The 24,988-nt window shown below is 40.1% G+C and overlaps 1 protein-coding gene across 1 annotated transcript in view; it reads left to right on the top strand.

The window, feature by feature from the left end:
- LOC149200521 (uncharacterized) overlaps nucleotides 1-24,988 on the top strand; it is a 264,887-nt gene that overhangs the window by 175,732 nt on the left and 64,167 nt on the right. Inside the window, exons 7-8 of the mRNA XM_089400966.1 lie at nucleotides 1,030-1,130; nucleotides 20,639-20,731. Of these exons, the coding sequence (XP_089257092.1) occupies nucleotides 1,030-1,130; nucleotides 20,639-20,731 (194 nt within the window). The remainder of the gene's footprint in view (nucleotides 1-1,029; nucleotides 1,131-20,638; nucleotides 20,732-24,988) is intronic.

The raw sequence follows: 24,988 nt of genomic DNA, 5'->3' as shown, positions 1-24,988 counted from the left end.
TTTGCATGTACCAACAACGTGGCTGAATATGAAGCCCTGTTATTAGGTCTTGAAGCTACCCAAGCAAAGAAGATTCAACGACTACTAATCATAGGTGACTCTGACTTGGTTGTTTCACAAATAAGGACTTTTAACACCAAGCATCAAAGGCTCATACCATATAGGGAAAGGATCGTTCACATGATAAAGGGTTTCAAAGAAGTTTCCTTCTGGGCTGTTGACCGATGCCTAAACCATCTGGCTGATTCCCTAGCTGTGGCAGAATCTACCTCTTTTACAATTGACAATGACACTTTAAAACTAGGAAGATGTGTGGTCGATACCATCTAGAGAGAAGGCTATAATATTGCCGGATGATGGATTATCTAGTAGATAGACCCAGATGTCATTTTTATTATTGTGTATGTTGTACAGGGATAGTGAGACAAGCTGTCAATGTCCCTTGCCATCATCCAAACATAGGGGATGGCCCAGTGATTTTCTTAGGCCATTCTATCTCAAAAGAAGATCTCCTGCCCAGAAGCTTATTGAAAGGAACATTTATAATCTGTATTTTCCAGGAAACTAGAAATGATCTCCTGGGGACGTCCCATAGTATCAGTGATGCCACGATGTACCTCTATCCCTATGTGACAAGTGTCCTCTATGCTGTGGTGGATATTAAATAAAACAGCGAAAATAACTTTTTCTTCCTCCTTTATACTACTGGATTCCCTGATCTCTCATTTTAAAGTTTCCTGACAGTTGTGAAACATAGGCTATTGGTTTTAAATTTTAATTTTAGGGGTTTGTAAATTATTAATACATACAGCTTTATTGATAGTGTAAATTTGGCCTGATGATATGTTGCTAATCTGTGCAAGTTCTGGATAAATCCCTTTTGATTCTATATTGCTATATTTTTATATTTTGTGTATTGTCTATGGTTCTTTTCAATGGTTTAGTTTTAGTAAGCTGTTGTTCATATTCCTTTCTGCTCGACACTGTGATTTTACTTGTGACATGCAAGATTGTATAACTTTTTGACAGCAATTTTGGCCAACGTGCTCGAGGAGGATGCACTGAAACTGTACACTCTTATATGGTGCCGAACAATGGCTTGTCAAATGAGTGAGGCTGAAATAAGTCAGGTACGCATTTGAGAGATATGTTACTCGCAAGAAGATATTGCTTTTATTACTATATCTGATTCTAGAAATCATGGAAACTAGGAATAGTGTGTAGGAGTCCATATTATAGATCTCTTAAAATTTCAGGACATGGTAAACATACCTGCATCTGTGAGTACTAGAAAGATGAAAACTTCAAGGAACCCTCAAAACTGTTTCTTTATGCTACATCTGAAAACACATGAGCTAACTGAAAAGTATGAGCAGCAAAATGAAACTGACTGTCAAACCTGATGCTTGTTTCTCCTTCGAAAATAAATCTGTTACAGGAAACTAAAAATTCACTTATCTCAAGTACAAAACTGAACTGTTATCCCTATGCCCATGCCTTGCTAATATACTAGAAGCAGAGGGTGATGGGTTACAATCAAAGTGGACTAAATCAAACAGTAAAATTCCTAGAAGGATTCGCTTACCTTGCATGAAGAAAACTGAATTGTTTCTCATTAATTCAGAAAATAAATCTGTTAAGATTCTTGCCTTCCATATGACATAGTTGGAAGCTCCTTCCAACCTGTCCTGATCTCTGAGCCCATGCGATGCTATCTCACCCAAATTGTCGAATTGACTCCTCTAGTCACTGCTCAACATCGGTCTGCTGCCCGACAAGTGAAGAATTCAGAATTTTGGCGAGAAAAGTCCTCCAAGGAGAAATTCCCCTTCTGTGTCTTTGCTCTTTTCTGACTGATTTCTACCCTGGCAGAAACTGCGCCCTTCAAACACTGCACCAAGGCTCTGCGTCACTCCCTCTGCCTCTGCAAACTCACGAATTGGAAATCGTACCTCTCTTTCGACTCTCTCAAAGAGAGATTTCCTTGGAATCTCTGCTTCCTTGCAAGGACTGTGCAATCCCTTCAAGGGGATTTAAATTGCTGCCAAATGCAGCTATTGGCCTCTCTGCTCAGTGCTGGATCTTCTCTTCCTGTTTCAAAATCAATGCTCTGATACCATGTGAAAATTCATACTCCAAGGAACCCCTACTGCAGCAAAACTGAATTTACTTCTCCTACTTGATTTTAATATACATTATCAAGTTATTTTTTGACAATACTGAAGTAAATTACTTCTGCAGCCTACACCATTTTAAATTTGATTACATGAAACAAGAAAATGAGCAACGAACAAGATACATAGGACAACTATTTTTGGACAAAATAGTCCCTGGAAAAGCTCAATGCGGAAAAACCGATGCAACAACTCTGAGGGTCTATTATTAAGCAGTATTTCTGAATACAATGCTGGATTCCCTCCCGACAATCCAGTGATAGAGAAAATCTAATGGCGAAAAACTCGGTGAGTTTTACCTCACTTCACCCGGGGGATTCCTGCTGATCCAACAACAAAATTGGCTATACCTGACTATCTTTGCGCTGGCCCTATGTAGGTCATGCGTCAGCCTTATTGCACTATCTCTTCTGCCTCTTGCGTCAACCTTCCCAGCTGTTTCGACAGTTCCTCGATAGTTCCGACTGTAGAAATTTCTCATTTCCCACTCCGGTTTTCAGTTTCACCTTATTTTTCCAAAATAGTTAAATGCCCTTTCCCATATCCATACATTCAACAACTGAAAAATAATTTTTTCTAAAAACACAAATTCTGGAAATATTACAAAATGTTGAAAATGCAGAGATAAATATCAGCACATACAAACAGCGATTCAACACATTTAAACACAGTGATTTTTGGTCAAGGTGACCCTGGAAAAACCCCCTACAACTCTTGGGGAAAACCAGTTTGAAAGCTCCTTCTTATTTCTGGAAAATGCTTTTTACAGTGAGAGAAATATTCAGCAAAAAATCAGCAAGCAAACTTTTACAACTTATCTCGTTTTCCGTGCCTCACAGCCAACTGGAAAAAACTTGCAAACAACAAAACAGAACAACAATAAATGCTGTACGACCTCCTCGATTTTTGTGCCCAAATTTCAGCCTTAAATGTTGCTGTACGGACTGCCTAGAAAAGTGTGCATGCTGCCATAAATGCTGCTGTACGGTTTTCCTCTATTTCTGTGCAGAAAAACAGCAGTACAGCTGTATGGATTTCTACCTAGAAAAGCATGCCAAGGTACAGCCACTTGCTGTACGGCCTCCCTTGAAAAACGTGCTAGCAAACTTCAGATTTTCTGCTCCTCGATTTCTGTGCTAACTTGCTGTACGACCTCCTTGGAATCTAAACCAAAACTGCTGTACGACCTTTTTAGAAAATCGTGCCCAAAATCTGCCTTTCACTGTGTGCTAACTCAGCTGTATGGACTTGTTGAAACGCTGCCTTGGAATGTGTGCCAAGCTGCTGCCTCCTTCTCCTCACTGTCCAGAAATCTCCCTTGCTCTCTTGCTCTCCTTCTCTCAATCTGCTCATGAAAGAATTAATGACCTTTTCCTCCTTTCCCTTCCTTTAATCTAACCCTAAGTGACTTTTGGGGAATCCCTAAACCCAATGGCTGAAATAGATTGAGATCTAGGGCTGAGATTAAATGCTCATTTAAATCTCACTTTCTATTTGTTTAATTCACCCCACTTTAATAAAGACCCACTTAGTCATTTATGTCCAAAGTCACTTTTCCTTTCTAAGTTTACATTGACTTTATTAAAGTCACTTTAAAATTAGACTTTAGTAACTTTATCACTTAAAGTCACTTTTAAATTAGATTTGACTTAACTTTATAAAAATTATAAAGTCACTTTAGGAGAAAAATTAATTTCTTTTGGACACTTTTCCCTAGGCCAAAGATCAAAGCCTTAGGGAACCACCTGTCCTCTGGTACCAAATTTCAACACTCCCTCTTACCGAGGAAGGTGTTCCTCACCACACCCATCTTGTCTCTAAACTAGACATGCTTGCCTCGTGGTAAGGCTTTGGTAAGAATATCTGCAACCTGCTCATCAGTGGGAATATACTCAAGCTTCACAACTCCCTTCTGAATATAGTCTCTGATGAAATGATATTTGATCCCGATATGCTTTGACCTGTCATGAAATACTGGATTCTCCGTGAGTTTAATGCAACTTTGATTATCACAATAAATCACTGAAGGTCTCAACGGCTGACCAAATAAGCCAAACAACATTTTGCGAAGCCAGATGGCCTCACAACTAGCTAGACTGGCTGCCATATACTCTGCTTCCGCTGAACTCAATGCTACTGACCGCTGCTTCCGGCTGAACCATGACACTACTGCCGAACCCAACCCAAAACAACACTCTGAAGTGCTCTTCCTATCAGAAGCACAACCTGCCCAATCAGAATTAGTATAACTGGCCAATCTCACTCCATCCCCCTGCCTGTAGTCCAGACCATAATCCACTGCCCCTTGCAAGTATCGCAAAATGTGTTTTGCAACCACCTAGTGAACCTTCTTAGGCTCACACATAAACTGACTCATCGTGTTGACTGCAAAACAAATATCTGGTCTAGTGTTGACCAAATACATCAAGGAACCAATCAGCTGCCTGTACAATGTGGGATCCACCAACTCGGAATCTGAAGCATGAAGCTTCTTCCAGTTGGTGATCATCGGTGTCGACATGGGTTTACTATCCTCGATGTGGATATTGCCAAGGATGTCCACAAGATACTTCCCCTGCCCCAGGAAGAAATGCCCCTCCTCCTGCCACACCTCCAAACCCAAAAAGTAATGCATCAAGCCGATGTCATTCATCTCAAACTCCGCCGCAAGATCTGTCTTGCAGTGCTCTATGAGTCTCTTTGCACCTGTAATGATCAAGTCATCCACATACAACACCAGAATGAGAGGCTCCTCACCTATCACAATATAGTAAAGGTTCGGATCTGCCTCACTCTTTGTGAAACCCATCCCCTGCAAGTATGTATCTATCCTGGAGTACCAAGCTCTGGGAGCTTGCTTCAGGCCATAAAGGGCCTTCTTCAGTCTGCACACATGGGACTCCTTCCCATGCACCTCAAAGCCCTGTGGCTGCTCAATGTACACCTCCTCCTGTATGAAGCCATTGAGAAATGCAGTCTTCACATCCATCTGGTGGATCTTCCAACCAGTGTTGTTAAAATCGCGATTTTATCCGCAACCCGATCAAATCGCGATTTTTACCCGTAAAAATCGCCAATTTTTTTTATAGCCGATTTTTTCGAAAAAATCGCGAGTTTTTCAAAAAATCGCGATTTTTTCGAAAAAATCGCGATTTTTTGTGAAAAAATCGTGACAGGCGCGGGCAGCGGGCTTTTATATGCAAAAAATCGATTTTTTTTTTATTCATTTGGCTGTTCGCGCGGAGGAGGAGGAGAAGAGGTGAGGGAGAGCAGCTGAAGGGTTTCCGTCGGATTTGGGAGCGAATCCAAGCGTTTTTAGGAGGAATCCAAGCCAAGATCACCAATTTGTCCATAAAAGAGGTATGTAGATTAATTTTTTTTGGTTTTGCTTCTATAAAAACTTTGTTTTTCATTGTTTTTAAAGAATTTTTTGAAATTTTTCATTGATTTGGGATGGGTTATTTGTTATGACTATGAGAACCAATTTTTTATTTTTATTTTCTCATTTTTTTTAAACATTGTTTATTTTTTTTGAATTTTCATTGTTTTTTGGCATTTGCCATTGGCATTTGGTTGGGTAACTTGGGTTTGGAAATTGGGATTTTGGAAATAATTAACTTGTAATTTTGTAAATGCTAAATTGTAATTTGTATTATGTAATCCTAAATTCTTATTTCCTAATCCTTATTTTTCCATAGGTTTGCAAATTCAAAATTCAAAAACAAACATGCCAAGGAAATTGGATCCTTTCTGGGAATATGGTGACCCTAAAACTCCGAATGATAGACAAAACTTGTATTGCAAGTTGTGTGGAAAGGAGATATTCGGGGGGGTGTACAGGTTGAAGTTCCACCTTGCACAAATCCCTGGACGTGATGTGGTGCCCTGTCCTAATACAAATGCTGAAATTATCCGAAAAGCCATGAGAGCATTGGGAGAATTAGAGCACTCTAAAGAGGCCAAAGAAGATCTCAAAAGGCAACTAAAAAGGTTAGCTGAAGGAAGTGGGCCAAGTGGCACTGGTTCTACTGCAGCGTCAGTCAATCCGGTCGCTGCATCATCATTTTTTGTTCCTCGAACCACACCTGGTGCACAACCAACTATCGGTTCATTGCTAAAAAGAAATGAAAAACAACAAGCTGACAAGTTGATGACAAAATTTCTCCTCTGGAGTGATATTCCTTTCAGCATTGTAAGGAATAATCCATTTTTCCAACCTACTGTTGATGCTATTGCCAGTGTTGGCTCGGGGTACAAAATCCCTTCTCTTCATGATTTCAGAGGCCGACTTCTTCAAGATGAAAAGCGTGACTGCACCCAAAGATTGGAGGATTTTAGGGCATCGTGGGCACAAACAGGATGCACTGTTATGTCAGATGGTTGGACTGACCAAAAGGGGAGAACCCTTATAAACTTCTTGGTTAGTTGTCCCAAGGGGACTATGTTTATCAAATCTATTGATGCAATTCATCAAATCAAAGATGCAAAAACTTTATGTGATTTGCTGGATGTGTTTATTTTGGAGGTGGGTGCAGAAAATGTTGTCCAAGTCATAACGGACAACGCTGCAAATTATGTTGCTGCTGGTAGAATGCTTATGGACAGGCATCCTACTTTATTTTGGACACCTTGTGCTGCCCATTGTATTGATTTGATGTTAGAGGACATAGGGAAAATTCCCTTTGTCAAAGAGACTGTTGACTCATCAAAAAGCATCACAAAATTTATTTACAATCACACATCTGTGCTTAGCTTGATGAGACAATGCACCAACAACAAAGAGTTGGTGCGCCCCGCCATTACACGGTTTGCGACGAGTTTCATATCTCTTCAATCCCTCTTGAAATCTATGTGGGATTTGAAGAGAATGTTTGTTTCAGAGGAGTGGCGTTCTTCGCCAATGAGCCGCAAACCAGAAGGAGAGGCCGTGTGCAGACTTGTTTCATACCAAGAAGACTTCTGGGCGGGAGTGCAGGAGGTGTGCGCTGTCACTGAACCTTTGGTAAAGGTTCTTCGGTTGGTAGATGGTGAGAAGCCCGCAATGGGCTATTTGTATGAAGCCATGGACAGGGCCAAAGAAGCCATTTGGTCCTACTATGATGACAAGGGAGATGATGGGTTCCAGAGACAACTCCTTCTATGGAACGTCATTGATGAGCGATGGAACAACACACTCCATCGTCCCATTCATGCTGCTGGGCTTTTCCTGAACCCTACATTTTCTTATGCATGTGGGTTTGATTTTGATGCTGAGATCATGGATGGATTATTAACCTGTGTCCAGAAGATGGTGAGAACTCCAGAACAACGTATGGAGATCTCTAAACAAATTGAGACGTATAAGATGTCAGGTGGCACATTTGGCTTTGAGATGGCTATCATTGATAGGACGATCAAAATGCCAGGTATTTTTTAGTTTGTAACTTTGTACTTTGTAACTTTGTTTCAAATTTCATTGTCTCTTCAAATTCCATTTTTTTCTTATGTTTATTTAAAATTTTATTTGTAATTTTGTTGTAGACGCATGGTGGAAGATGTATGGTGGCAGAGTACCCCTTTTGCAAAAGCTTGCCGTACGCATCCTCAGCCAAACATGCAGCTCCTCGGGATGTGAGCGCAATTGGAGTGTATTTGAAAAAATACACAACAAGAAGCGCAATAGGTTAACAACTTAACACTTAAACATTTAAAATATTGCAAATTTCCAAATAAATTTTTGAATTCATTAAACAATATTTTTTTTTATAATATTAATTATTAATTATTATTTCATGAACTTTGTACAGGTTGGAGTCCCGTAGACTTAATGACATGGTCTATGTCTACTACAATCTTCGATTGTGGGTGAGGCAACTAGACAAGACACCTGATATGGATGCCATCTCATTGGATGGGATTGACACCACTGCTGAATGGAGGGTTGAGACCGAGAGGCCTCTCATGGATCCCACTGAGGATTGGTTAGTGCAGGATGAGGGGGAGGAGGAGGGGGAGGGGGAGGAGGAGGAGGAGGAGGAGCAGGAGCAGGAGGAGGAGGAGTTGGAGGAGCAGGAGGAGGAGGTGACACCGCCTACCCGGGCTACCACTAGAGGACGTGGTCTCTGTCTACCTACAGTAGCTGCTACTTCTACAGCTACTTCTTCAGCTTCTAGAGCACGTCAGACTCCACTGGCATTTCCACCACCACAGGCACCAGCATCTTCATCTAGGGGGAAAGGGAAAGCAGCGACATTTTCTCGCAAGAGGGGCAGAGGAAATCAATAGGATTAGAGTCTTAGACTTTCATTTTATTGTATATGACATTATGACATGATGAGATACATTATCATATTTTTTGTTGATATTTTGAGGCTGAGTTGGGACTCAGGACTTACTATTCAGGACATGATTCAATGTTATGTGTGATTTTAGCGCTAGAAATGATATTAAACATCTTATATATTAGTTTTTTTATCATATTTATGTGTCAATGTATTTATTTTATGTTGTAGATGGTTTAGATATTAAAAAAATTGAAAAAAAATGAAAAAAAATGAATATTTTTGTGCCAAACGATTTTTTCCCGATTTTAACGATTTTTTCCGCTTTTTTCCCGGCGCCGATTAAATCCCGATCGCGCTTTTAACAACATTGCTTCCAACCCATCTCTGCTGCTATCGATATAATGGAGCGGATCGAAGTATATTGAGCCACGGGAGCGAAGGTCTCCTCATAATCAACTCCCTCAACCTGGGAGAACCCTCTAGCCACAAACCTCGTTTTGAATTTCTCAATGCTGCCATCTGCAGCATGCTTTACCTTGTAAAGCCATCTGGAAGTAACCATGGATTTGCCCTCAGGCCTCGGCACCACCTCCCAAACATCATTCTTCATGATAGAAGAATACTCCTCCTGCATGGCCTCTCTCCAGACCTGCTGGCTAGCTGCCTCCTCATAGCGAGAAGGCTCAGAGTCAAGGATGCTGGTAGCCATTGCCATATAGCTACAAAACCTCTCAGGTAGTCTACTCTCTCTGACCGGCCTCTTAGGCTCAGCAATAGATGTGGCATCTCTCGAGGTGTCCTGAAGCCACTTGGGCTTCCTCTTCCTTGAGCATACTTCTCTAATTGGAAAATGAAACTCCTCCTCCTCATCATCATCAGGAGCCTGGACTCTTGACTGTCTGTCTGCTGTCCTCCTGCCTGCATCTAAACCTGTAGAAGCTGAGGTACCGTGTGAACTGTCCATCAGTGGACTCCCTAGTGAACTGCTCTGTGGACTGCTCTGCATGCTGCTCAGAGCACCATCCCTCTGGCTCGGCGAGCCACTGCTCACTGACGGACCTGACATCGTCATAGATGTACCTCCGGATGCTCCTGATCCCTGCCCACTGGATCCTTGCGACTGACTCAATTGCTGCTGAGGGTCTGGCTGATCCAGATACTCTAACTCCCGTGACCTCCTAAAGGCCCTGTCCTCCTCGAACTTCAGATCCCGCCTGATAACAACTTTCCTCTGTGCAGGAATGTAAATCCGAAAGGCCTTTAAGGTCTCACTGTAGCCCACAAAGATACCCTTCTCTGCGGTGGGCTCTAGTTTGGTCCTCTTCTCCTTGGGTATGTAGGAGTATGTAATGCAGCCAAAGATACGAAGATGACCAATATTAGGCTTCTTCCCAGAAAAAGCCTCCTCCGGAGTCATGTGCCCCAAGGCACGATGCAGACTCCTGTTCTGCAAATAAACAGCTGTGTTGCAGGCCTCTGCCCACAAGAACAATGACAACCCCTGATCATGTAAGATGGCTTTGGCAGCCCCTCCGATGGATCTGTTCTTCCTCTCCGCAACCCCGTTCTGCTGGGGGTTGTAAGGAACAGTGAACTCCCTCCTAATGCCTGCCTCCACAAAATAGTCAACAAACTCTCCAAGGGTGTACTCTCCCCCATTGCCCGACCTCAGGGACTTGATCTTCCGACCTGTCTGTGTCTAAACAAGAGCTCTAAACTCCTGAAACCGCTTGAAGACCTCACTCTTGGTCTTCAAGAAATAAATCCAGGTCCTCCTAGAGTGATCATCAATGAATAAAACATAGTACTCATATCCACTCAAGGAAACATGAGACATCCGATCGCTCACATCGGAATGAATCAAATCAAGTATCCCAGTCACTCTGCTGTCACTGTTGGGAAAAGGGGATTTGGCAAACTTGCCCATCGCACATCTTCTGCAAGTATCAAAGTGATCAGTACTGAAATCTGGCACACCTGTAGTGATCACCCGCAAGGTCCTCAAGGCTCCATGATACATATGCCCCATCCTGCGGTGCCAAATCTCCCACAACTCAGAACTGCTAGCTCTGCTGTCGGTACTACTGCTCAATGCCAAAAGGGGCTGGAATGCAAACTTGTACACCTTTGCATGGCGTACACCTATCACTCTAGCTGAATCAGCTGGAGTGCCCCTGGGATACATCAACACCGGTCCTCCCCTGAACAGTACTTCATATCCTCTGTCCTCCAAAGCTGAGATGGATATGAGGTTCTTCCTCATCCCTGGCACATAAAGAACATCTGACACCTTCAAGGGAGGTTTGGACTCCCTCTGAAATGTCAGTGTCCACACACTGATTGCTTTAACAACTCTGTCATCACCGAGTACTATCTCTATATCAGTGCCACTCTCTGAAAGCTCTGAGAAGTACTCACGGACTCCTGTCATGTGACGTGAAGCCCCACTGTCCACATACCAGATACCCGAAGATGCTCCGCTAATTGAGGGAAAAGCATGCTCCCTCTGAACCTGTGTGACAGGTGATCTTGCACTAGAGGACTCACACGTAGTGAACCCAAACTCCCGGTCAAAACAATCTGCAAAGTCCTCAACCTCTGCTGAAGCTGCCAAGCTCTGGTTCTTCCCCTTCTTCTTCTTCTTCTCCGGACACACAACATAGTGTCCCATCTTTTGACAATTCCAACACTTCACCTGGGAATAGTCCTTCTGTGTGTTACCCTATTTACCTTTACTTTTGCCTTTGCCCCCACCATTGCTTGTGGAAGCCTGCTTCTTCCCTTTGCCTTTCTTGCCTCCTGCCAACAATGCTATATCCTCATCCTGCTCAACTAACTTGGCTGCCCCAAGCTGACCTTTCCTGATCTCTGTCTGAATGCAATCATCCCAAAACCTGTCCCATGTGGGAAGGGTCTCACGTGCACAAACCCCATCAGCAAAGTTCATCCATGAATGGGGGAGGCCATTCACTGCAATCCGCACCAACTCAGTGGGTGGAATGACCTCTCCAACTGTTGCCGACTCATTTCTCACATTAGTAATCTTTGTGAGATATCTAGCTGCACTATCATTACCCATTTTAATGGTCTTTAGCTTCTCCTTCAGGACCATTTTTCAGTTTTCATTGCTACTTTGGTAGAGATTGGACAATGCTGTCCACATCTCATGGGCATTTCTCTTTCCTCTCACATGAAGAATGCAATGGTCTTTGACTCCTAGAATCAGTCTTTTACCGTTGTTGTTCTTTTTATTATAAGTAGCCAACTGAGTAGCATCACTAGGCACAACAACAGGGTTCTGTGTAGTATGCACCATAATGTCCCAGACTTCTGCCTCCTCAAAGATACTCTGCACTCTCTCCTTCCAAACGCTGTAATTGGTATGCCTATCCAATCTATCCTCCACCCTCAATCCCAATGACATCTTGCTGTTCTAAAACTGAAAAATAGCACTGCTGTAGTAAAGATAAAATTGCTGTTTGTGAAAAATCAGCTTGCTGGAATTTTCTGAGTGAAAAATCAGCAGGCTGTAATTTTCCTCCTTACTGTCCCAAACTGCACTTCAGCACTCAAGCTCTGATACCATGTAGAAATTTCTCATTTCCCACCCTGGTTTTCAGTTTCACCTTATTTCTCCAAAATAGTTAAATGCCCTTTCCCATATCCATACATTGAACAACTGGAAAATAAAGTTTGCTGAAAACACAAATTCTGGAAGTATTACAAAATGCTGAAAATGCAGAAATAAATATCAGCACATACAAACAGCGATTCAAAACATTTAAACAAAGTGATTTTTGGTCAAGGTGACCCTGGAAAAACCCTCTACAACTCTTGGGGAAAACCAGTTCGAAAGCTCCTTTTTATTTTTGGAAAATGCTTTTTACAGTGAGAGAAATATTTAGAAAAAAATCAGCAAGCAAACTTTTACAACTTATCTCGTTTTCCGTGCCTCACAGCCAACTGGAAAAAACTTGCAAAAAGCAAAACAGAACAACAATAAACGCTGTACGGCCTCCTTGATTTTTGTGCCCAAATTTCAGCCTTAAATGCTGCTGTACGGACTGCCTAGAAAAGCGTGCAAGCTGCCATAAATGCTGCTGTACGGTTTTCCTCGATTTCTGTGCAGAAAAACAGCAGTACAACTGTACAGATTTCTACCTAGAAAAGCATGCCAAGGTACAACCACTTGCTGTACGACCTCCCTTGAAAAACGTGCCAGCAAACTTCAGATTTTCTGCTCCTCGATTTCTGTGCTAACTTGCTATACAACCTCCTTGGAATCTAAACCAAAACTGCTGTACAGCCTTTCTAGAAAATCGTGCCCAAAATCTGCCTTTCACTGTGTGCTAACTCAGCTGTACGGACTTGCTGAAACGCTGCCTTGGAATGTGTGCCAAGCTGCTGCCTCCTTCTCCTCACTGTCCAGAAATCTCCCTTGCTCTCTTGCTCTCCTTCTCTCAATCCACTCATGAAAGAATTAATGACTTTTTCCTCCTTTCTCTTTTTTAATATAACCCTAAGTGACTTTTGGGGAATCCCTAAATCGAATGGCTGAAATAGATTGAGATCTAAGGCTGAGATTAAATGCTCATTTAAATCTCACTTTCTATTTTTTTAATTCACCCCACTTTAATAAAGACCCACTTAGTCATTTATGTCCAAAGTCACTTTTCCTTTCTAATTTTACATTGACTTTATTAAAGTCACTTTAAAATTAGACTTTAGTAACTTTATCACTTAAAGTCACTTTTAAATTAGATTTGACTTTATAAAAATTATAAAGGCACTTTAGGAGAAAAATTAAATTTTTTTGGACACTTTTCCCTAGGCCAAAGATCAAAGCCTTAGGGAACCACTTGTCCTCCGGTACCAAATTTCAACACCGACTTTCTACGTGAGGGCAACTTCTGCTTCTGCGTTGGCTCTTCTGGCTCTGCGTTAGGCATGCGTGGGTTCAGATTGGACCATTGTCAATCTTTGTAGCTACTGCACTGCCTCCAAATAGTGTCTCTCCGCCTCTCTGCCCAGTACTCCCGAACTATCCCTACCCCTCTACTGTAGAATGATCACTTAGTTTGAATTTCTCAGCTTTCCCCAGAAATCGAACTCTAGATCAATTTGTTCTCTCCGTGTGTGTTTCTAAATGAACCCCAAGCCTCCTTCTCATACTTTTCTCGTTGAGACTTCAATGACCGAGATTAAGTCTCTAATCAATGATTAAGATTAAAACTTGACTTGATCCGCCTTTTTGTTCATTCTCACCCATGTTTTGATTAATACCCATTAATAATTTAATTTTCCAAGTTTAGACTTAGGAATCCCATTAAAAATATTAATTATTTTAATAAAATGCAATCCGGGTGGAATTTCACCAAACGGTTTCTAGGTTCTTTAGAACTCATGTGCCTTAGCCTCTCCACCAGTTTTCATGGCTAGAACACATCCGATGCTACGAAAACCTAAGAAAAAACCCTTCTTGGGACTTATTTGTCAAGAAAGAAATTTATCTTCTGTTAAGGTAAGTCTTGTAGGCCTCCTCCACCAAGTCCAGCCTCAAACTGGACAAGTCGACCTAAATGTAGCAGAATCACTATATAAAGGCAATAACTTAACCTCATTTGTCACTCACTCACAACAAGTTCGATTTGCAACTTCTGGGGCCAGGAAAAGTGCGAAATTCAAGGAAGAGGAGGAAGAAGGATAGCAAAGGAGGACTCTTTCAAGCATAAAAGTCGAAATTTTCTCTCTCTTTCCCACACGTGTAAAGCTGTGCATCTGTTGGAAGGGGGGCCGAAACAATTACTAAGAGGCTGAAATTCTGTATCTGGGAAGTCGAAGTGCTGGATTGTTGCTAGGCTGAAGCTGTTGGATAAGAAGAGACTACTACATCATCTTGGAAGGCTGATTTGGTGGAGGAGGAAGGTCTCGTGGTCTAGGGTCTTGGTCCTTCTCAATTTGAATTACTAAAGGAAGAGATCTTGATTGGGTTTTCCCCTATATAGGGGTTTTAGCCCTGGCTGTCTGCCTACATCTGGTGTCCCTGATCGTTATATTCATATTTTGCTTTTGGTAATTGCTTGATGAAACAAAGATAAAACAAGAACATAAGAAAATTAATAAGAAAATAAGAATATTACAGGTAATTATCAACATAAAAAAATCTTTTTGCCTTTTTGATTTTCTAACATTTTTTGCCCTAGTTCTGCTCACATGTGCAAATTTTCTGTGATTTCTGAGGTCATTACAGGGCCAAAATTCAGCTTCTACTGCAGGGCCAAAAATTTCTGTGATTTAACAAGGTTTCAGAGGGTTTGACGAGTGTTGACTTTCATTGACTCTAACTTGATTGGAGGAGATTTGGGGGAAGGTTGACTTGGGATGTTTGTGGCAGTTTTGGTCTTGGTCTTGGGTCTTGGATATCTCATTTTGATCTGATTCTATAAGAGAAGGATTGGAGGAGGGTTGACTTGGGATCTTTGTGGCAGTTTTGGTCTTGGTCTTGGGTCTTGGATATCTCATTTTGATCTGATTCTATAAGAGAAGGATTGTTGGGTTTTCCCCCTTGTGGGGTTTTGCCCTGGCTTGGAGCCTAATTTTTGGTGTTCTTTGTCTCTTTGTTATCTTTATGCTTTGAACATTTATATAATTGCTTGATGAAGACTACATAAAAGTAGTAAGAAGATAGCTAACATTCACAAGTAATTATCGAGAAAGAGGAGTCAGGCATTAAACTATCTAACACTTTATTTCTCAACACATTTGGTGAAAATCACCACACAGAATGAAACCAAACCATTGGCTGCCTCGAAACACCATAATCCATCACTTTTGCATAGTGCGAGCTTATGATTGGATGATCATAAACCAGTTTTTGCACCACTTGAGTCGTGTAGAGTTCCATGAAGATAAAATTGAAAAGTGAAATCTTCAAGTGGGTTTTTTGGTTCATTTAATTGATGATGATAAAGCTCAAAAGGAAAAGTGACAAATGAACCATGCAAAATTAGATCAACAAGAGACCTTATCATTGCTTGTCCCCATGGTGGTTCAAGAACAATTTGATCATATACCATTGCAATAGGAGGATAAATTTTTGCTTCAAGCATAAGAAGATCTTCCTAACAATTTGCCCATAATCCTGCATTCAGATTTTGTTCTTCAAGGAGATCCTCTCACCAACTATTGTTTGGATTTCAAGGTTAATCATTATCTAGGTGACCTAAGGATGAAAGAGGTGTTTCAGTTGACGAATTTGAAGAGTTGTGGATCTTATATTTTCTTTTTTATCGCTGTTCAGGTACCATGCTCCAAATTTCATCCAACAATCTTTGTTAATTTCTTAAGTAGCAAATACATGAATCCATTTTTCTGGCTTATGAGACTTCATGATTGGTTGAACTATAGGGTTGAATATGTTGATTTTTCCCGTCTAATTGATCACTTGGTTGCATGGTTACATTGGTCATTCAAGTTTGCTTGCTAATTGATCATGGCAATTTTGAGAAGCTTCCAAACTAAGAGCTTTTGGGCTATGATTTCTTTAAAGAAATGAGGATTTTTTTATTTTTATTTTTATTTTTGTCTTGGGTAATAGATGTCTTGATGATTTCTAGTCTCTTTTTCAGATTTTTACATCGCTGATTTTCTGCTTTTAGGACAGCAAGTTGGGTCTCTTGACTTTGTGAATTCTTAGTTTTCTAGTTTTCTAGTTGGTCCTTTTGCTTCATACCAACATGCTATCTTGTGATATTGTGTAATGAAAGCCTCTTGTAAGGCTGGTATGTCTGTGTTTTTAGTCACATGTGTCGATAATCTTGCTGTCTATGGTTTTGTTAGAGTTAGACTCTGAGTGTTATGTCATTTGTTCAATTGGTCTTTTCTTCAGCGCAAATTTTGGTCAAGACTGGATGAGGGCCACTTGATGCTTATCCTTGAGTGTTGTGTCTGGAAGGTGGGCAGTGTTGAGGAGACAACAGGATGAGTCTTGAGTCATATAATTGCCTTATCTCTTTACTTCACATTGGTTCATTATTTTGAGTAGGTTTCCCCCAAACCATCATCCCACACTAGGCACACGATGAGGTATCTTTTTATACTTTCCATTGATCACTTTGCACTGAGGGAGAGCAATCACCATTGCCTTTATTTTCAGCAGGGTACCCCTCATTGACTTCACCACCTTGTTTGGGGGGTAGTTGAGAAGCTGAGTGCCTTGGTGCCTGTTAGCTTCATTTGCAAACATCTAACATCTGACAAGGTCAACCATCATCGGGTCTTGATCAGATGATCTTTGCCAATCGTTTGTCTCCAACACATTTTTCATGCTGGCAGGTTGTGGTAGTAGTACCTTAGGGCCCTTTAACCTCATTGGGGGGTTCCTTCATGCCTAGCAGGTGCTTTCGTTATGAGTATCTCTCCATGTGTCAACTTCAACACATCATCCACTGCGAAGAGTGTACAAGTTATGCCGTAGTAGGTTGCAGCTTTGGATGTGCATGTTTTCATGGATGGGACAACCTTTTAGCCTGTCAATGGAGTCTCTAAAGTTGTTGAATCCATTCTCCACTGTATTGGTACTATAGTTGTCAACTCCATTGCCCACTGGCTCTATAGTTGTCACCTCTCTTGCAGTTCCTGGCTAGTGCTTTTCTCTTTTGAGATGCTTCGCTGCCTTTAGCTTCAGCTGCCTTTGCCCCAGCTTCCTCAAAGTCATGACTTTACCATATACAACATCTTTGAATGCCTATACAACTTTTGTGATTCCTGCTCTATGCATGCCCTCTTCATCCGGCATGGTCTCATCTTTTGTCTCTGGCAACTCATCTTCTTCACTGACTAAAACGTGCTATATTGCATAATGCCTCTGCAAAGCAGTGTTTGAGAATTCATAAACAGAGAAGTCCTTAAATTCTAACTTTCTCATTATAGCTACAAGCTTGTCTATTTGTTCGTCTGATGCTCGAGGTGTTGGACCTTTTGTAGTCATACGAAGGTTTTTTAACATAAGGAATATCATCTGAATAGGGAAGATAGATCATATGTGGCCCAGGAAGTTCAATTTGGCCGCTTGAACTTGTTATTTCATCCTTCGTAACATTGTACATTCATCTCAAGGCATGTTGTTTCAACTATCATTGGCATTGGCGTGGACCTGTTGTATGATTGATAAATAAATTTGTTATAAAAGTGCCCCAATTGGGTGAACTAGAACAAAGCCTAGGATGATCACTTCCTGCAAAAAGTTTTCTAATGTCACTTCCTGCATCACAGTCTCAGACATTAATGATTTGACCTCATCGTTTGATGCCCCTTCTTTTTGATGTAATGCAATTGCTAGTGGTACACTGCCGATGCTACCAGAAGATACATTATCATTTTGAATATCAATGGCATCCCGAGGAAGCACTTGGTTCTTTTCAGGCCTTATAAAACTGCTCTTCTTCAATATAGATCGGTTCATCACCTGCATCCAAGCCTTTGTTATACTCTTCAAGGGAGACACTAGCATCATCATTTGACCATACTAGTTCTTTATGATGAGCCTGGGCTTCAAGGAGGGGACATCCCTTTGCTCGTATTTATTGGTTTTCATTTTTTATGAGATGATTATCAAACTCAGACTGTTGTAACATACTTCTTTCCAAGTGTAGTAAACTAAGTTGCATGATACGAGGAAACGGGTATGCGTTTTTAAAATGGAAATGCAGTGGAAATGTGACCCCCCCAAAATTACAAGGATATATATATATATATATATATATATATATATATATATATAGGGTATCCTCATAAATGACAATCAATGTTCCACCATCACTTATATTTGGAATCTTCATCATTAGTATCACCTTTTGTCTCTACCTCAATCCTCTAGGGGAGTCATTCAACACCATCCAATTTCAATTAAACTACCTAATCCAAGTTTTAAAATATGCTATGAAAAGCCTAGCATGCCTGATCAATGATTTTGATTTGAGTGAAGCGTGCATTTTTGCTAAGGCCATGACAGAGGAGTCCAACAAGCAATATCACTAACAACGAGGTACATAAAGCGCTTGGTGCTCTTGATTAACTACCAATTCCACACCCTCATACATGATAGAATCTAATGAAAATAATCCTGAAATTACGAAAACTGTTAAGTCTACTGAATTTTGAATAGGATATGAAATTCTACATTTTGCATATGAAGACTGATGATGTTGGAAGCACACTCTAACATCCTGAAACAATCTTAAAAATTCAAGTAAAAATGACATTTCTTTTGTTTTAAGAATTTAACATTACCATTGATTAACAACATTTTGGCGCAAATTGAGTCACATCATTTTTAAAGAAAATTTTCCACTCTTAGAGGTTCTAGAACTCTTATTAATTCATAATTAACCTCTGATTAGGCATTTAAACAAAAAATGTGAGTCCCAACAATTAAATCAAAGCAAAATCAGACAAATATCATTTGGAAACACATTGTACAGATGTTGAAATGTGTTTCACTTTGTATGAAACACATTTCCGACATGTGAAATGGTTCCATCTGAACTGAAAGACATTTCAGTCAAGTTTCAGAGTTTCGATATGGAAACGCGGCTGATACAGAAGGGGCACAAGTTTCCTGCAAAATAGGTAGTGAATCATCAAAGAAACAATTCTCCAAAACAGACCTGTCCTTATTGTAGTGAATCAGCAAAGAATTATTTCTCTAAAACATATGTCCTTTTCTCTGCTACTTGTTCATATCCAGCCCCATTCTTCAAAAAGCAAGTGGAATTTTTTTAACTAAAGGTACACCTGCCAAAAGGAGGGGCAACATGTGGAAAATTCATTGAAAAAGTAGGTGATGATAAATTCAGTCTGGGATTTGGAAAAATGTTATTTTCATTTGAATTTCTACTCTCTTTTTGTGTTTTCAGTATATATGTTCCAGTACAAGTTTACTAAATTGATTTGAAATAGTGGGAGAGAAACTGATCATCATTAGACTAGGTTGACTGGGCGGATACAATAATGGGAAATAAATGGAATGTGAATTCCTAGAGGTCTGGTGGATAGAATTCATTGAAAGCTTCTTACAGGATACTGCCCAACAGTAATGTGAATGAAGAATAGAACACTTGATCCATGGACATGTCAGCAAAAATACCATGAGAATTACGCAACAGAAAACTAGCTCGTAACAGCTTGGTTTCAAACTAGAGTTGGATGAATCAAAGAACCAGATCTTGATTTTCGAGTCTGTCAGAAGTAGAATTTGAGCAAGAAGGTGTTTGTTAAAGAAGGTCTTCAGGCACAGACACATTTAAAGAAGAGAAAGCATATTACAGAATCCGATCACATAAAGAAACCGGGAAAACTTGAAAGGGTTCTTTGTATTGAGAGAATAGTGAGAAAGTGAAAGCTTTCTTATATAGGTTACAATGGAGTTGATTCAATCAACTCTATGAATGTGGGATGGACCGAAATACACAGTAAAGTCAAATAAAACATAAAAACATGAAATAAAATAAGGTCCAGTTGACTTTATTAATGCCTAAGTCTGGTACCCAATTGATTGTCATTAAACTAATATTTACTTTAACACTCCAAGATCACCTCCAATCCATGGAACAGATGATTTTCCAATGTCAATGGTCATTTTGTTTAGATTGTCTGAATTATATTAGAGCAGAATTGTATGGCAAGTTGGACATGGTTGGATCAGTTGTTTGATCAGGATGGTGTAATAAAGATGTCCATTCATAAATTTTGCTTTTAGATATCCTTTCTATTGCAGATGCTGTTGTCATTCAAAATTTCCTTCCTGCTATGTGAATTGTTCACATCTGAGAACTGCAAATATTATTTTGACATCTCTGTTGCTTAGCCTAGACCCTACACAATGCCTTGTTTGAACTTGGACTACGTATAGTGGTCAAAAGTATTTTTTCCTTCTTGCATGCACATTTAACTCTTTGCCTGGTTTTTCTAGCCTTTTAATATCTTTCAGGCATTTGCCCTAACATTAAATTTGCATATTTCATAGGATGCAGTCATGTTCTAACTTCTCACTAATTCAATAGTTTAACAGAAAATGCCTTGGTTACATCATTCTAAATGTCTGGGTCGAATACTGTAATTAGGATTTTCTTGGAAACATCAATTGCATGTTGTATATGTCAGTCTCCTTAATTATGTGTATTGGTTGTTGATGAAGACCAGATATCAGTGATCTTTGGGAATGAATATGAATCTCTTTTGCTTCGATCAAGTGCTTCAGCTATCTCGTTTCCTGGATATTTAGCTGTATTCAAGGTAAAATTTGTATTTTCTGCCCTAAAGCATGTTCTTGAGTTTGATGTGAATTTGAGGAGTTTTTTAATCATCAAAAGACATGTTGATCAAAGTTGCAATTTTGAGAGGTGTTGGACACATTTATGTTGTAGCTTGCATCTATTTTGGATGCTACGTTCTAGGAAGGACTTTAGATATATGTTCATTGGTTTTATTTATATAGTTACCAAGAAATGGACATTGTTCATATTTCACAATCTAGCTGGTTCATATCCATGCCTTTTGTTTTGTCAAGGGTAAGGACCTTTTTGATCAGTCTAGAGGTATGAGCCCCAACTTCTCATCATTGTAGTAAAGCCCTACATTAATGTGGGGGCTGTCAAACTTGGCCGACTCGTGCACTAGATTTAGGGATTTTTGATTGCTGGGGAATAAGCATGGGTCATTATCATGGCAATGTCCTCATCTCTTGCTTCCATAATGGTTCTGGTATTTGATAGGAAGTTTGGTTCTTTACTCGGGATTTTTTGTGGCATACTTTGGAATAGTATAATGCCATGGTTCATTTTTCTTTGACTCATATTTTCCTTGAATTTACTTACGGAATGTGGTTATGAATGTTTTTTCTCTTGTCATTATGAATATCTTTGTTCTTGTCACCGATAGATTTTGTTCTAGTCTTAGAAGTCGCTCTTTATATGAGTTTGTGATCTATTACTAGAATAACCAGCCACAAAATGGTCAAGTGGTTTATGTATAGCTTTTCCCTTTTTCTTTCTTCTATGAGCAGATACTCTATGATCAATCATAGCCATTATGATCATATAATTGACGAAGGTTTTAGGAAAGGTGGATGAGATGGACAAGGAAAGGAATGTACGGATGTTTAGAGGAGTGTTTTAAACACTGGTTGAACTGGAATTGGAACTTCTTGTTTTGATCGGTTTGACTGTAATTTTAGATTGACTGCTTCATGAACCAATTTGGTGACAAGTTCTGTAGTACAGGTCAGTTTGGTACGGAACCAGCTAGATTGACTGATTCAACTAGTTCCATTATTCATTTTGAATTGGCATGGCTGTGCTCATGGCAAGATAAGAAAAAATAAAATGTTATAAAAACGATGAAAAAACCTAAAAGCCTCCCATGTCGCTTGTTACCGCCCAAACCTACTCTTCAATTGTTACAAATTCCTTTAACAAAGTGTGACTGAAGGGGTATATAGGAAGGTTGCATATGTCACCTCAACAACTCTTCCACACAGTTCAGGTTAGTTGAACCAAGACTAGTGCATATCCAATTGGGTTATGGAGTCGAGATCAATCAACATGAGGGTTACAACACGATGAAAATGCGTATTTGGGCTATTAGGACTATGGTCGAACTAACCATAGGGAACTTCAATTTGTAGAAAATTAAAGGATGACCCTTCCAAAGATATACCTCACAACAAGTACAAAAGAACCAAGTACTAACTTGCAACCATGAACAAGAAAGGGACAACCACAACCTCTCAATATGCAAAAATATCATGAGCAATATCCATAGAATGAAAATCATTAAGACAAGAGATGGGGGGGTAAAACCGTAAAACACTACCCTAACATCTTCTTATTGGAGCAAAATTTCCGTTCTTCAAGGATTGCACCACTATTTTGTAAGAGTATGTTTTAGCCATCAAATCAACCCATGAAGAGTAGACACCTCAACTTGAACTCATCCGTCCTCCAATCTTATTTAAGATATTCAACTAAATGCTTGGAGGGGAATTCCCTATCTTCCGAACATCGCAATAGCAAATGAAATTCTTCTATATTTATGTTGAAAAGTAATGTAGCTACGGTCGACATTTTTCATTGCAAACATAAAGAAGAAATTATTTTTTGGTCACCTTCAAGTCAACCCAACTAAGCCCTACAAGTCAGCGCCAAGGACTTCTTGTCGACCCCATTAGGGCTAATTAGTTCTCACATGACGCCTATATATAAGAGCTCGTTGCCTCTCATTTCATCCAACCAACTCATGAAGAATTTTGATCTGCAATTGGAAGAGATACACCACACGTGTGAAGAAGAAGAAAGGGTTTCTTTGATTTGCAGTTGACCGAATTAGTCTTGGGCATTCTTACTTCTGTTTGGGCTACTAATTTATGTCACCTTGAAGGCCAAAAACTTTAGAGATTGGGATATTCTCGTTGACTATAATTGTTGCTTCTTAACCGAGATTTCTTAACTGAGTTTGTGGTCGAGCTCTTGTGAATGGTTCGTTAATACTTATGTGGAAGCTATAGTGCTATTCTTAGCTCTCTATTACAGTGATCATAGTTTTAAAAAACGGTCGTTTCGATACCGAAACGACCGAGTTGATCCGAGTTGGAGGCCTCCGGAGTGACTCGGCCTATGAAACGGCTCGGTTTGCCGAGTCAGCCATGACTTGGCCGAGTCATTGCGGCCGTTTCCGTATTGACTCGGCCGAGTTATAACTAGCGGCCCGTAACCCAACAAAAACAAAGATTTTACAATGTTTTAATGATTTTTTTGGTGTTTGTTGATTGGTTTGGACTCCAAGCTGTTGTGTGAATAAGTTAAATGTCATTTGGGGTCCATTTCCCCCTCCCAAACCCTATTTAACACACTCAAGTGCTCTCATTCTCTCACAGCAATCTTGTGCATTTGAGTGAGAGTCTTCTTTGAGAGTTAGTGAGCAGTTCTTGAGCTTGTTTTTGGAGCAGCAGTGAGGAGTCTTGGAGGAGCATTGTAGCTGGAGTGAGGAGCTTCTTGGGCAGCCATTTGGAGCAACATTGAGGAGCTGATTCTTGGAGCAAGCTTGAGGAAGCAATTTGTGCCTGGAGGTATTTTTTTCACCTCTATAAATCTGTTTTTGCTTAGTAAATTTTAGGTGCATATTTAGAAAGCTTAGAGAGTGTTTTTTGTCCAAGAAATGAACATTGAATCAATGTTTTTTTTTTCATTTTTAGATTGTTTGCTTTCATTTCCTAGTCAAAAAATGGCACCTAGAGCAAGAGATCCTGCTTGGGCATATGTTGAAATGGTTGATAGTCAAATGCAATGCAAATTTTGCCATATGAAAATTAAGGAAGGTCCTAGGGGCATTAATAGATTGAAACAACACTTGGCAGGGATTAGAGGCCAAATCACCCCATGTTCCTCACCAGAAATTGGGGAGATTAGGAAGAATTTGTTGGCCAGCTTTGAGAAATTTAAAGAAGATAAGGCTAGGCAAAAAGACATACAAGCTGAAATTGGGAGGAAGAGGGAGATACAAAAAATGATGGCTACCAACCCCCATTATGATTTTGAGGGTTCTTCCTCTATCCCTCAAACTGATACATCCAACCCTTTCCGATATGTTCCTCCCTCTTTTGGTTCTGTTCAAGATAAGGGAAAGGGTAGAATGACAAAGGGTGATGTGACTATCAAAAGTTATTTCACTCCCTCCTCTCCATCAGATGCACATGGTCCTGAAGTTAGTAAAATTCAAATGCAGCCCACTTTAGATGACCACTGGAAGAAAGAATTGAGGGAGACTGCTTGTGAGTACATAGCTAGATGGTGGTATGATGTTGATATCCCCTTTAATGTTGCTCGTTCACCATATTATGAGCCTATGTTTGATGCCATACATGCTGCTGGAAAAGGCTTCAAAGGCCCTACTATGCATGAGCTAAGGGGGTATCATTTGCAGAGAGAAATTGAATCCATTAATGAGTATTTGAAAGAGTTCAAGGACTCATGGGCAAGAACAGGATGTACCATCATGTTAGATGGATGGACTGATCAAAGAAACTGTACCATCATAAACTTTCTTGTCTTCTGCCCACGAGGAACCATGTTTTTAAAATCAGTTGATGCATCTGATAAGGTAAAAGATGGGCAATTGTTGTTTCTGCTTTTGGATCAGGTTGTTGAGGAGGTGGGGGTGGCTAATGTTGTTCAAGTCATCACAGATAATGCTTGTAACTATGTTCTTGCTGGTAAAATGTTAGAGGAAAAACACAAGACCATCTTTTGGACCCCATGTGCTGCACATTGCATAGACCTCATGCTTGAGTATATTGGAAAAATAGACTGGGTCAAAAACACTATAGATCATGCCAAAAGCATCACAAAATTTATCTACAATCATACATTGATTTTGAGCCTCATGAGGAAACACACTGGGGGCAAGGATATTATTAGGCTTGCCATCACTAGATTTGCTACACATTTTTTGACATTGCAATCTATGCTTTCCCAACATAGAAACTTGCAAAAGATG

Source organism: Pinus tabuliformis, chromosome 2_1 (genome assembly GCF_031772625.1).
Source record: "Pinus tabuliformis cultivar Carrire ecotype Pingquan chromosome 2_1, CPIR1, whole genome shotgun sequence".
NCBI classification, from domain to species: Eukaryota; Viridiplantae; Streptophyta; class Pinopsida; order Pinales; family Pinaceae; genus Pinus; species Pinus tabuliformis.
This window is presented reverse-complemented; position numbering and strand designations above follow the sequence as displayed.